General features: G+C 36.2%; 1 protein-coding gene across 1 annotated transcript in view; it reads right to left on the reverse strand.

Annotated features, from left to right (window-relative positions):
* Positions 1–15,373, reverse strand: part of LRPPRC (leucine rich pentatricopeptide repeat containing) — a 107,481-nt gene that overhangs the window by 87,571 nt on the left and 4,537 nt on the right. The window contains exons 2-8 of the mRNA XM_019466137.2: positions 6,719–6,915; positions 5,271–5,393; positions 2,435–2,556; positions 2,270–2,328; positions 1,483–1,569; positions 519–645; positions 23–167 (exon numbers count right to left, since the gene is read on the reverse strand). Coding sequence (XP_019321682.2) covers positions 23–167; positions 519–645; positions 1,483–1,569; positions 2,270–2,328; positions 2,435–2,556; positions 5,271–5,393; positions 6,719–6,915 — 860 coding nt within the window. The remainder of the gene's footprint in view (positions 1–22; positions 168–518; positions 646–1,482; positions 1,570–2,269; positions 2,329–2,434; positions 2,557–5,270; positions 5,394–6,718; positions 6,916–15,373) is intronic.

A 15,373-nucleotide genomic window follows, 5' to 3' on the forward strand; every position in this document is an offset into this window, starting at 1 on the left:
AAAATAAATTTTTAAAAACTACCTGGAATATATCTTCTTTCATATGTAATTTTTTCCAAAATTTCTGGGACATATTGAGAATACCCAGCTTTACTGAAACTAAAAATAATTTGCAATAAATCACGGTCCATAAGGTAAAGATCAGACTTCTTCACCTTCTCCAGAGTCTGTAGACAGTTTCAGAAATTAGAAGAACGAGTTAGAAACCAGTATTTTTAAATTATAGCCAAATAAATTAAAATACCAAAATTTAAAAAATTAGGAACATACACCATCTAAAGGTTTAGGGCTTATATTATAAAACAGAAAACATTACATTTCAGCAATAACTGTAAGATCAACACCAAGGTACCAAACTTTAAAAATTCTCCATCAATACTAATGTCTACAAGAAATACCTTTAAAAACAGATATAAGCTACACTTTTCTGCTTCATGCAAAACATAACACAAGCTCACACAAATGATTTTTTTTTATGCAATAGTTTTAAAGTATTATTTACATGACATAAGACATACCTGCTTAACATGATCAATGTCACCCTTTTCAGCATATGCATTCAATAATGCTAAGTATGTGTCTGGACCAGGCTCAATTCCAGCCTCTCTCATCACTGTGAGAATATTTTCTGCATTCTCTATATCTCTGGAAGTTATTCAAAGAAAACAGAACAGATTATTATAATACTGGCAAATGTAATACTATCATTCTAAAATATATTAGCCTGTACTTATTAAAATTAACAACTCTTATAAACCATTTAGCAAAGGACATCAGAAAAGAGCAAATACACATGAAACCAGCTGTAGGTTTCTGAAACAACAAAAATAATAAATGTTCCAAATTAAAGAGAAACCAAACTGCATAATAATCACCTAGACCTTAAATTAATGTGCCCTTTTTCATCAAGTGTGCTATGACTCAAATTTACCTTTTTAGGGAAGAATAACATTTAGTAAATTATTCTTCAAAAATAAAACTGTTTTCCAAGAGCATCAAGAGAGCAGTTAAAATACAAAGTCAAGGGGTGCCTGGGTGGCTCAGTCGGTTGAGCATCCGACTTCAGCTCAGGTCATGATCTCACAGTTCGTGAGTTCGAGCCCCGCGTTGGGGCCTGTGCTGACAGCTCGGAGCCTAGAGCCTGCTTCGGATTCTGTGTCTCCCTCTCTCTCTGCCCCTCCCCCACGCATGCTCTGTCTCTCTCTCTCTCTCTCTCTGTCAAAAATAAATAAAAATTTACAAACAAACAAACAAAAAGTCAACTAGTTTGGATCAGGCCCAATTTTTAAAATTGAATTATTTTCAAATAAAAGTTTTATGAAACAGATAAATTTAAGAATAAGTTCTTAAAAAAAATTGCATGTTCTACTTCACACGCTCAAAATTTTTGAGTGGTTAGATAAACATGGTTTAAGAATTTTCTACAATAATTTCCTATAATTTAAACCTCGCTCGAGAACAAAACCTTAAGTTGAACATTACCCGGCTCTTGCATGCCCTGTAACAAGAGCACTGAAAACTGCCTCCGTGATTGGCAGGTCCTTAGTTTTCATAAATCCAAGAATCTTGCTGCAATAAAAGAGAAATGAAAATACTTTTTGGAAATATACATCAGAACCACTTTTTACAACATACAAACACAAAATCTCACTCCCTGAAATTATATCAATTATATCAAATTATAGATCTTGAACTACCCTTGGTAAAAATAGCAGGTAAGTTTTTAAAATGTGATTGTTTCTTCTATACTAATTAACCTTTAAAAAGCCTATAAAGCTTAATAAAAATCCATTCAATTAAAAATGAATTATACATTTCAATTTATTCCTTATTTCCTAAAGCTGCCATCCAAAAGCAGTACTAAATTTTACAGAGAAATAAACGTCACAACTGATTTTATATGAATCAGCAAGATAGAATATTGCAAGTTTTATAAATGAATACAGTTTACATGGCTAAGAACATTTCCTTTAGGAAATAATCAATTTAAAAGGACTAAAGCCAACTTTATACACCTCAGCAATTTTAAGCCTCTGTTCCAGTAAATCCAAATTTTAATTAAAATAGCAATACTCATTTATCTTTCTCCTCTTACAGAATTTTATATTTTATCTAAGTCATATTACCAAATTTGCTAGATTAAAATCCTTCTGAAATAATTTCCCTAAGAAGAAGCTTAAAAGAAAAAAAAAAGACAAATAAACGTATCCTAGGTTTACAGGACTTAACAAATTTGTTTGCTTAAACATACATTTATAGAGCTCCATACCTGGCACCTTCAATATCTCCTACATTACAATAAGCTGCGATCAACCTCTGGTATGTCACCTGTCAATGAAATGGGCTAGTTAATATTTTTTAAATACTATCTTTTTCCTGGGGTTGAAAAAAAAAGTGATATAACCAATAAACATTTACAATAGCAGCTACCTACTCGATTTGGTTGAATGTTTGCTTCCTCCATTTTTGCCAAGAAGTCAGTTGGTGAAAATTTATATTCATTTTGAAGATAGACTTTAAGTAAAGCATTATAATGACTTACATCATACACAGTACCTACAAATAAAATTTAAATCAAATTTTTAGAAAAGGACCTAAAATCATATTCTTTATCACAACTAAAATATGCATACTTAAATTTAACAAACAAAAGGGGTAAAATGGTCACTTCAGCATTCCACCCCATACTTAGGCCCAACTATACAGAAATCTTGTCAGAACAGAGCAAGTTAAGCATTTAAGACAGTAATTAACTGAATTACTATACAATCACAAGTAACTGCTTATTCAGATGTTAAGATGTAAAGTGACAAAGATTTTCTTACTTATGAAGCATAATATCCTTTCCTGTTAGAAAATGTTGACAATACCTCTGTATTTAAAGTGACAAACATTTTTGATAGAAAGTAGTCCTTGCCACAGAACAGACACACCAAGACGGACTGTGACTGCAGTTGTTCTATACAGGGAGGACTGTACTAGCAGACCTGGTTATTTACTCACCAGGCTACTCAGTGTTTGTTTGAAGGCTCCATTTCCATTTCCAGTTTCTAGTCTGTTATTGTTAATTACCCCTATTCCAAAGCTCTTTGTTTTCTTCCAGGTCCTATCTTGCCTAAGGCCACATCAATCAAGGTAACCACTCAGCCTTCCTCAACCCACTGATGACATCTTGGTCGTCGTATCAATCTAATGCTAATGTTTTACTAAATTTGCACGAATTAAATTTTATATCTAAACTGCCTGTAGCAACACAGGCCTCTGGTCAGTCAGTTTGAGATTCTAGACCACACAGGACTTATTCTATTAATATTTGCTTTTATCTTACTAGACTTGTACATACTGTGCTATGTTTCAGAAACTGTGCTAAGTGCTCTGCATCTAGAGGCTGTTAGTCTTCACAACAGCTTTGAGACGTACTCTTATCCCCATCTTATGCATGAGGAAAACTGACTCTTCCACTTGTCCAAGGCCACATGGCTAGTAAGTGACCACAGATTTGAATGTAGGTGGTCTGCCCTGAGTGCCCAATCTGTTAACCGTTGTAACACTTTATATAAGGCCTTAAGGGGAACCATGTATAATTCAACATCTGCAATGTGATTGTGCATCAAGGTTACCATACGGCGTCTGAAAACTTCTAAAAAATCATCAAGTTGAACTCTAATAATGGTTGGCTAAAAAGCGGCTCTAAGACTGAAAGAACGAACGTATATCCTTTTTCACAAAAATTCCTCCCAGTTCAACATGTATTTTTAAATCACATGACTTACTGACATACAGAAATTTCTAGTTTTTTTGAAGTCAATTCTTTATTTTCACTTTCCTGCTGCTTTTATACCTAGAAGACTATTTTCCATTCTGAAATCCATTATTCATCTATTCTTCTCAAAACTTTAAACAAACGAACTTGTCATCAAAATTAGTTCTAGATGAATTCAAAACTGAGGTGAAGCTCTGTGTTTATTGTATAGTTTTTTTCCATATAGATACTACATGTTTCTTGAAGGATATTCATAGATATTTTATATATTTGTGACTAAACTTAAAACCTTCTACCCATTTTATTTTCTAAGAAAAGTTATAGATTCATGAACATTTAATATTTTACTACTCTACTGTAAGTTGATTTTCTGGGATTTTACAGGTAAACAAGTATATCATCTAAAGAACCGTAATTTCTCATATTGTTTCACAACTTATTTCACTGCATGATATTAGTTGTTGGCTTTAAATTTAACATGTTAAAGAAGTATCCTTCTATTCTTTGTTAAGGTTTTTAAAAATCAAGAATGAGCATTGGATTTTATCTAATGGTCTTTTAAACTATGTTATTTTCTGAATAGATACTATGTTCACGGTTCAAAATTTTCAAAGCATAAAAAGGTACAGAGTAAAATTGTATCTGGTATTTATTATCCTTCAAGAATTGTTTTAATGTTATATGCATATACAGATATAAATATTTTTCTTCAAAATAGTAGTATACTATATACACCATTCTGCACCTTAATTTTTCCTTCTATTTTGGAGAACACCCCACGTTAGTATAGAAGAACTCCTCCTTTTTTAACAGTTGCACAGTATTCCATTTCATGGACACCCCATAATTTATCTGATCCCCAGTGAGAGACATTAGAGTTGGTTCCAATTCCTAACTATTACAAACAAGCCACAATAAAGGATATCCCTTTGCACATTTGAATATATCTGTGATCTAAATTTTTTTTTTAAATTTTTTAATGTTTATTTATTTTGGAGAATGGAGGAGAGGGAGGGGAGGGTCAGAGAGAGGGGTACACAGAATTCGAAGCAGACTCCAAACTCTGAGCTGTCAGCACAGAGTCTGATGCGGGGCTCGAACTCATGAACCACAAGATCATGATTTGAGCTGAAGTCAGATGCTTAACCTGCTGAGCCACCCAGGTGCCCCTGTTATCTAAATTCTAACAAATGGAACTGCTTGGTCAAATGGTATGTGCGTTCCCAACTTTGACAATACAACTGCCTTTTTATCCTGTCCTTTTTCTTTTTAACTTACCATAAAAGTAATAATTGTTATGAAAATTACTTTATTTTTTCATTTGAGTATAGTTGACAATTATTTTATTCTCAATGCCTCTAGATGTCGCTATAACTCACCAGATAAATATTACCAAGTAGCTTTTCCATAAAATTGAATTATAGCATTTATGTAAATAAATTCTTATTTACCAAAAGAAAAAATATCTACACTTTTTACATATACACATATTTTTAAACAATCATACCCAATTTCTGAAGTTTGTCCCATATCCTATGAGCAAATTCGGTTCTCTCTGATAACTGTAGTTCAGGCAAGAGAGAACCACAGCTGCGCAGGAGAAGCAAGGCTTGATTACCACCTGGGCTCCCTGTGAAAAAAGGTAATGGATATCATTTAACACAACAGCAATATCATACAGGTAAATATCAAAACTTAAACTGAAATCCGTAAATAGTCAAAACTCTCCTGCCTCACTGAGATGTTAAGAGTACCCACAAACTAGAAAAACCCTACTCAAATCCACAAGTAACATTTACAATGTTACTAAAAATTATGTTTTTAAAATTAGTCTGCTTTTAAAAAGCTAAGGTTATGAATCCATGTAATCTGCAAGGCTCTATACCATATAAAAATACACAGAACTTAATTTATAAGCACTACTTACTACAATTCAAAGGCTAAGCTTCTCAGTATCTTATGAAAATAGTACAGAGCAGTACAATTAAAACCCATGAATACCAAGTTTACAATCAATTACAAAATAATATAAACTTCCTTCTCCCTTTATCCATGGCCTTTATCTACATGTCTCTGAAAGATGACTTTAAAACCAAACAAAAACAAAAAACAAACCACTCACTGTATGATTCCACTTAAATAAAATATCCAAAATAAGAAATCTGCAAGGCCAAAAAGTACACTAGTAGTCGTCTAAGGCTGGAAGGGATGAGGGGTTGGGGGACAATGGCTACGGGTTTGGAGATTTCTTTTTGAGGTGATAAAAATATTCTAAAATTAACTATGGTAATAGTCGTTCAACTCTGAGTAAATCAAAAAGAGAAAATGATACAATAGCTTTTAAATACACACAATTATAACTGACACTTCTTTGATATCCATCATCATTAGATTCCATAGCTTCTTAATGTGAATGAAATCCACAGATGGGCTTTAGGAAGCTGGTGAATATTCTGTAACTACATGCAAAATTATGTGCATGTTTGCATGCTCGGCTTGTGGGGGGTGGGAGGTGGTAAAAGGGCCTACAACCTTCCACCAGATTATCAAAGTAAGTGATTCAAATGGATTATAATAGCTAAGTGAAAATGAAAGGGAAATAATGATTATTGGTCCTTCTGGGAATCTATCATATGTAAGCATCTTAGGGACAGTTGACACCATACAAGGCAAGATAAGAAACAGCTTCCAAACGATTTACCACTGAGTGACTTTTTTTTATAAAAAAGTGGAAAGCAAGAAGACAATTTTTATTTGCTGATTTTGGAAAAAATATCTAATACAAAAATGTTTCATGCAAAACTTTGCCCTGATGAGTTGGAAAGATCAAAAGATCACAATCATAACATAAAATCATGATCAATAGAAATAACAAACAAAATTAAAAGTATCAAATAACATGTTTTGCAGTGATCTTGCCCTGAAACAAGAAAATATACAAAAAATTTGAAATACCTGAGTGACAGGTGTTATCAAAGACTTTTTGTAGAAGAGTCTTTGGGATGCGGCCAGTTCTTCGGACAGAATTATCCAGTCTCATTAGAGCCCAGTCAAATTGACTGGCATTCTTTCTATGAGAGGAGGGCTCCTCTTGAAGATAATTCTTTTTCTCAACAGCAATGGCATATAGCCTGGCTTGGCTCAGCAGCCCTCTATAAAATGAAACACAATTGGTAACTAACTAAACTCACTTATTATCCATATAAATTCTTTTGTTGAGCAAAATTTATACAAAGTTTATTGGTTACCAAATACCTAAATTCTGGTACAAAACCAGAAATGCTCAGAGAAGTGTAAGATGGTAGGAAAGAAAAGTTCTGCCTTTTACTCTAAATAAAGTCACAAGCACACACAAATTGTATGCAAAGTAAATCTCCTGAATAACTGTGTCTTGATAACTTTCCACATGGAATCATTTCAAAGTAAGACAATAATATGATGTGGTTTAAGCGTGTGTGTGTGTGTGTGTGTGTGTGTGTGTGTTTTATTTTCCTTAAGTAAAAACAGCTTAATGAAGGAAAATGAAGCAGTTTATGCTACAAAGTTCTTCTCACCTTTACAGAGATCTAAAATGTACTTAAAATTCTGATAACTGCTTTCAAATGTTTTCTAGGTGTAATCTCATTATGAATTTAAATTTAAAAGAAGACCAATAACCAAGTTTAAATTATGCAATTTTTTAAAGAATCATTCAGGACCAAAGAATTTTCAATCTCTCTAAATAAATTTGAAACATTTTATAGTGACTGTTTCGGCTCTCAATTCATAGCTGCTTTCCATCTGTCAAAATACTAATTATATAGTACCTTTCTAGTTATTTTAACAACTTCAATCATTGAAAATAAAACTAGATTTCTGGTATTAAACATCATTAATTTTCAGGGGCTCCTGGGTGACTCAGTCGGTTAAGTGTCCGACTGCGGCTCAGGTCATGATCTCACGGTTTGTGGGTTCGAGCCCTGCCTTTGGCTCTGTGCTGACAGCTCAGAGCCTCTCTGCCCCTCCCCCGCTTGTGCTCTGTCTCTCAAAAAATAAATAAACATCATTAATTTTCAAAAATTAAAAAAAAGTTTATAAATTAGATAAGGTCAGATTAATACATGTAGGTTTATAAAGAACAAAAAACCTTTTTTTTTTTTTTAATTTTTTTTTAACGTTTATTTATTTTTGAGACAGAGAGAGACAGAGCATGAATGGGGGGAGGGTCAGAGAGAGGGAGACACAGAATTTGAAACAGGCTCCAGGCTCTGAGCTGTCAGCACAGAGCCCGACGCGGGGCTCGAACTCACGGACCGTGAGATCATGACCCGAGCCGAAGTCGGCCACTCAACCGACTGAGCCACCCAGGTGCCCCAACAAAAAACCTTTAAAGCATTCAATATTCTAATAATAGGAGAACTAACACATAAGCCAAATGCTCTAAAACATGAAATCAGAGGTATTCCATACTGCAGAAATATAGGCTATACCTAATTTACAAATAACAGACTTAAAAATAATCCTTATGTGTGAGAAATAGCCTATCATGAAACTTTGAATTGAATTTAAACTTTCTCTGCATTCAAACACCACTTTTTAACACAAAATTTCTAATGCACAAAGATTTACATTTATTCCAAAATATCTTAGAGTTTCCAATAGCAGCTAGTTAAGTATAACTAAATAATATATACAAAGTACATACTAACAGAGTGTGATATAAAAAAATACTTATTAATCCAGGGACACCTTCATGATAATCCCATTTTTCTTGCATGTCCACATTTTTACCCCAATTACCAATAAACATTTACATAGTAGTAAGTGTAAAAATAAAGCTGTTAGTTTCCTACCCTATGTTCTCTACCTGGAAAACCAGTCACAAATTGAATGATTAAGTATATGATACTACATTAAAGAAATCTACGCCAAAAGTTTCACCACAAGGTTATGTAAAATACAGAGGCAGTAACAGATACTAGACTAGAAATTCTATTACTGTGATCTGGGACAAATCACAAGCACTCTGGCCATCAATGATTCTACCTATGTAAACAAATTGGAAAACAGTGGAAAAAATCAGGATACTAATTAAATAAGACAATGTTTTCTTACCTTTACAAACCTAATGATCAGCACACTGTAGATGGCTAATTGATTAATTTGTAAATGGCTCATTTGTTAAATGAGCTGAATTAATTAAATGCTAATTACCTATGAACCATAGAAGATTCGCTCCTACTTATTTATTCACTATTTTCAAAGGTTTCCTCTGGCCATTTGCCTATCTACTGGATCGGTTGTTACTAAACTATGCCCTTGTTAGGCAAACACAAAACAGCATTATTTTAAATCACCCAGAACATGTCAAGTTCAGGTGAATATGCAATAAATAATACTGTTCAAAACAACCAAAGCTAATTAATACGGGAATTTCAAAATTGTAGTGAAGTACATTTGCCAAGATTTTCTTATACAACCCAAATCTTATAAACTGTGAAAAAGCACAAAAATAAACCTTTGCTAAAATCCAGTTTAAGACGTAAGATCAAACAAACACAAAATTCAGAGAGAAGATAAAGTACACTATTCTGAACATTTTAAAGCTAATTTTTCCACAAATAAATCTTTAATGCAGCCAACTCTCCTTCACACAAGTATACTCAATTTCATTTTATTTTATTTTTTTAAGTTTATTTTGAGAGAGAGAGAGAGAGCGTGAGCACACACGTACAAGCAGGGAAGGAACAGAGAAAAAAAACGGAATTCCAAGCAGGCTCCGCACCATCAGTGCAGAGCCTGACGTGGGGCTTGAACTCATGAACCCTGAGATCATGACCTGAGCTGAGATCAAGAATTGGACGCTTAACTGCACCACCTGGGTGCCCCAGTATATTCACTCAACTTTCGTTAGATAAGCTGAACTATGGACCCACCATAGAATGAACTGGGGTGAGGGAAGGGTTACACATTTAACCAAAAGATTCTTCACTCTTCAAAAGGAAGTCTCCAGTGCTTCCCTACATGGTAGTGCTTTCTACATTTATTTATTTAAAAAAAATTTTTTTTAATGTTTTTATTTATTTTTGAGACAGAGAGAGACAGAGCATGAACAGGGGAGGGGCAGAGAGAGAGGGAGACACAAAATCGGAAGCAGGCTCCAGGCTCTGAGCTGTTAGCACAGAGCCCAATGCGGGGCTCGAACTCATGGACTGTGAGATCATGACCTGAGCCGAAGTTGGACGCTTAGTGACTGAGCCACCCAGGCGCCCCATATTTATTTTTTTTTTAATGTTTATTTATTTCTGAGACAGAGAGAGACAGAGCATGAGTGGGGGAGGGGCAGAGAGATAGGGAGACGCAGAGTCCGAAGCAGAGTCCAGGCTCCAAGCTGTCAGCACAGAGCCTGATGCGGGGCTCAAACTCACAGACCGCGAGATCATGACCTGAGCTGAAGTCGGACCCTCAACCCACTGAGCCACCCAGGCGCCCCTACGTTTATTATTTGGCCCAAAATTCATTTCTAAATTCCTCAGTAACAAGAATTTCATGCCTGGAACAACAGGTATGTTGTGATAGAAAGTAAAGAAAAGAACAAGTCCGGGGTGAAGGAGAGTCTATGTAGTATAGGCACCTACCCATCAAGCTTGCACAAGCTAGAACGCACTGCCTCCAATCTGATGACCAAAACTGATGTAACTACATAAGTGAAAATTATTTCATCATCTCATCAACAAGTCATAAATGGCTCTTTTGAATTTTTGAGTTAAACATCTTAGGTTCCCTCCAGAGACTCTGGCACTCACCACTAACATTCAGATTACCCACACATTTCCTCTGGCAAAATGTGGCATTGTTTTTCTCACTTTTTTTTTAACTGGTGGTGGTTTTTATTTCAACTCTTTAGTACAAAAAAATAATGACTTTATAGTTGAGTGTCCATATTTCAAAAAGGTACAAGGACCTATTATTATAAGCAGGCTTCCGTGAGATTCCCCTCTTAAGCCTATACTTTTTTCCAATACTTTACTTTTTTCTAATATTTTACTTTTTCAAGGCATTTTTAGGTTTACAGAAAAAGTGTGCAGAGTACAGAGTTCCTGTATATCCTCTTCCCCTTCACCCAGTTTCCCCTATTTACATCTTGCATTAGTGTGGTACATGTGTTACAAACGATGAACCAATCATGATACGTTAACTAAAGCCTATAGTTTACAATAGGGTTCACTCCGTGAAAAACCTATGGGTTCTGACAAATCTATGATAAGCACTACAGTACCACACATAAGAGTTTCACTGCCCTGAAAATGCCCTATGCTCCACCTATTCATCCCTTCCCCCCCTCCTCCTGAACCACTGTTAACTACCTTTGTCCTTCTCTATAGTTTAGCCTTTTCCAAAATGTCTTACAGTTGGAATCACACAGTACGGAGCCTTTTTCAGACTGGCTTCTTTCACCTACCAAAATACATTTAAGGTTCTTCCATGTCTTTTTGTGGCTTAACACATTTCTTTTTAGTGCTGAATAATACTCCATTTTACAAATTTACCATAATTTGTTTATCTGTTCACCTAATGAAGAACAGACATACTGGCTGATTCCAACCTGGGCAAATATGAATAAAGCATCAATAAACATTTGTGTGCAGACTTTAATGTGGATGTAAATTTTCGATTCACTTAGGTAAATATCTAGGAGTGTGACTGCTGGATTATAGGGTAAGCTTATGTTTATTCAGCTTTGCAAGAAACTGACAAACTGCCTTCCAAAATGGCTGTACCACTTTGCATTCCCACCAGCAATAAATATGAGAGCTCCCTATTGCCCCACTCCTCACCAACATTTGATCCCGAAGATGTTTTGGATTTTAGTCATTTTAAAAAGTATGGTATCTAATTGTGGTTTGAATCTGCAATTCCCTAATGACATATGATGGTGAACATCTTTTCATATGCTTACTTGCCTCCTATATGTCTTCCTTTGTGAACTTTCCAAATCTTCTGTTCATTCCCAATTGGGTTATTACGTTTTTCTTTTTTAATTTTCTTATTGTTGAGTTTTAAGAGATCTTTGTATGTTTTGGGTAGTCTTGGTGTTTATTTTTTCAAATAAACTTTTTATTGAAGTGTTACTCATTCTTTTTAAACTTCAAACGTACACCAAACAAACACACATTCTCAAAACATCATCTTCCCTGTTACTGTCATCATTTTGCTATTATACGTCAATCCAGCTTCTAGCACTTTGGAGCTACTAGAGTTTAAAAAAAAGATATAGATATGCAATAGAATAGATATAACCAGTAGTTAATGTATATTATGCATTTAATGATGCATGCTAAATAACAAAAAATTATTACTATAATCCTCATTTTACAGATAAAACTGAAGCAACTTGCCCAGAGTCACAGTAAAAGCTAGTTAATGACAGGATAACAGGTCCAGGATTTGTACTTGGGTAGTCATCTTCTGAAAGGAGTTCAACATGGCAGAAAGGCATCAAGAAAATGAATGCGGCTGCAAAGGGGGTTCACAATGGAAAGTGGTAGCAGTGGGGATCTCAAACTTATCTCATGTTCTTACCAATCCCCTATTTTAAATTTTTTTTTTTCAACGTTTTTTTTTTATTTATTTTTGGGACAGAGAGAGACAGAGCATGAACGGGGGAGGGGCAGAGAGAGAGAGGGAGACACAGAATCGGAAACAGGCTCCAGGCTCCGAGCCATCAGCCCAGAGCCTGACGTGGGGCTCGAACTCACGGGCCGCGAGATCGTGACCTGGCTGAAGTCGGACGCTTAACCGACTGCGCCACCCAGGCGCCCCTCAATCCCCTATTTTAATTATTCCACTCGAGTTTTCTTTAGCCTGTTGATACGGTTGACTACATGGATTGATTTTCAAATGTTGAGCCACCATCGCACACAGTTATAATTCTTTTTATACATCTTATATTACTGATTCCACTTAAGTTTTAACATGTTAAAAATTCAAAAAGATAATGCCTTTTTTTTTGGTAGGCTCCATGCCCCATGTGTGGCTTGAACTCATGACCCTGAGATCAAGAGTCACATGCTCTACTGACTGAGCCAACCACACGCCCCAACAGAGAAAGTTTTTAAATATTTATTTATTTATTTAGAAAGAGAGAGAATGAGCACACATGCGGGGAGAGGCAGAGAGAGGGTAAGAGAGAATCCCAAGCAGGCTCCACACACAGTGTGGAACTCAGTATGGAGCCTGACTTGGGGCTGGTTGCCACAGCCACCATATCATGACCTGAGTCAATATCAAGAGTCACTTAACCCACTAAGCCACCCAGGCACCCCCCAGAGAAATGTTTTTCAAAGATACTAGTTGTTCACTTCACAATTCAGATTGGTACCCCAAACCATAAGCTGTATCGTGACTTCAATAAACCCTATCTTTGAGGGTCAAGGAGTATAATTTCTATAGTAGTCCACACAAGAAAAAAATACACAATGCCTCCTTTTAAAAGTGGTTGGTACTCCTTTCAAATTTCTCTACTGCTACTGACTATACCACCACTACGTGGGTTCCACAACCCTGGAATCATGACCGGAGCTGAAATCAAGAGTCGGCTCCACCGACTGAGGCACCCAGATGCCCCCAGAATACATGGGTTTTTTGCAACAAACTCCTTACTTTCTTAGGCTTCAGCTTTTATTAATACAACTGCCAGATCAACCATCCCCCAAACCATCTTCATGTCAGAGCCTAGAGCCCGCTTCAGATTCTGTGTCCCCCTCTCTCTCTGCCCCTCCCCTGCTCGCTCACTCTCTCTCTCTCAAAAATAAACATTAAAAAAAAAAATGTTTTGTAAAGCTACTTCAATGAACTTTCTCACTCAACTATTTTGCAAAACCTCAATTCTCCAAAAAGTCTTGCCTAGTTAAGCTGTATCCCAAACACAGTTCTATGCTTTATGGTAAGTCACAAAATTTTAGACTAAAAAAGCCACTTGAACTCTTCTACACTTAAACGTCTCCTGGCTTGGGCCACCTGGGTGGCTCAGTTGGTTAAGTGTCCGAGTTTGACTCAGGTCATGATCTCATGGTTTGTGGGTTCAAGCCCTTCATCGGGCTCTGTGCTGACAGCTCAGAACCTACTTTGGATTTTCAGTCTCCCCCTCTCTCTGCCTCTCCTTCACCTGCACACTTGTGTGCTTGCTCTCTCTCTCTCTCTCAAAAATAAATAAATATTAAAAGAAAAAAGAAGTCTCCCGGCTGGAAACACCAATTCCTTTTTACCTATCCAGACGTCCTCTCCACCTTAGGCTCTCCTGGTCCAAAGGTACGTCTCCTTTGTCTCAGCTATGACAGGAAGGGATGAATAGTCAATTACCCCAGTTGGGACCTATGATGTAATATGGAACAGGATACTCTCTAGAATCTATGAAGGGAGAATCTGGATGGACAAGATTACTCTAAAGATCCCTTGCAGAGTTTACATTCTAAGATCATATCATATGCTTACTCACTTAGGATAGTCTTTAATTCCTAAATTTATGATGTATCATATCACCTTTTTAAAATGGTATACCCACAGGTAATCCATATTACTTACGTATATAAGTAACCTAAACACCTAAAGCACAACACATTCAAAACACTTCAAAACTGGGCATCACAGTGTCTGTAGTAAATCCCAACTGGAGATTTCAGATAAATTACTTTGTTCTTCTAAGCTTCTTTCCTAATTTGTAATATGAACCCACAAGAGATGAAATGCATGTGTGATGTATTCATACAAAGCTTGAAAACAGTAAAGATCTAATCTGAAGGTACTACTATTTATCCTCATCTCCAAATCTATTATGTGTAATTCTGCCAAAGTGCTGACCAACTTCCTGTTCTCAATCTCTCAAGAAGAAAAGGAAGTGTTTGTTTTTTGGTCTGCAGTTCTGCACCACCTAGCTGAGGTCCTATTAGCCCAAATCTGTGGTATCAATGTTGTTCCTACTGGTCTATCCATCCCTAGCCTCTATCTCTCCTATAGTCTGTGTTAACTTTGTCAACACTTACACCTCTCAAAGTTCTCCAATGGCTTTCAACCATCAAATGACCAACTTCTTCTTTTTTTTTTTTTTAACATTTACTCATTTTTGAGAGTGAGAGAGACAGAGCATGAGTGGGGGAGGGGCGGAGAGAGAGGGAGACACAAAATCTGAAGCAGGCTCCAGGCTCTGAGCTATCAGCACAGGCCCCGACGCGGGGCTTGAACTCACGGAGTGCGAGATCATGATCTGAGCTGAAGTTGGAAGCTTAACCAATTGAGCCACCCAGGCACCCCTCAAATGACCAACTTCTAATCAACCTTAATAGCTACAATAAATCAACCAGTCTTCGCAGTATCAACCCCACATAGCCACATAGGATAAAAGTATGGCCTCAAACAAGTCTCCTCCTCTTCTCTTCCCCTGGAACGCTTTGGCTGCTCATTACCAAATGTCCTCTTAAACTCAAATGAGCCCCTAACATAAACAAATGTGACTGTTCTTCTATCTGAAATACTACAGTATTATATTTTTTAATGTTTATTTTTGAGAGTACACAAGCGGGTGAGGAGCAGAGACAGAGGGAGAGAGAGAATTCCAAGCAGGCTCTGCACTAT

Source organism: Panthera pardus, unplaced genomic scaffold (assembly GCF_024362965.1).
Source record: "Panthera pardus isolate Hobbes unplaced genomic scaffold, ASM2436296v1 HiC_scaffold_25, whole genome shotgun sequence".
Taxonomy (NCBI): Eukaryota; Metazoa; Chordata; class Mammalia; order Carnivora; family Felidae; genus Panthera; species Panthera pardus.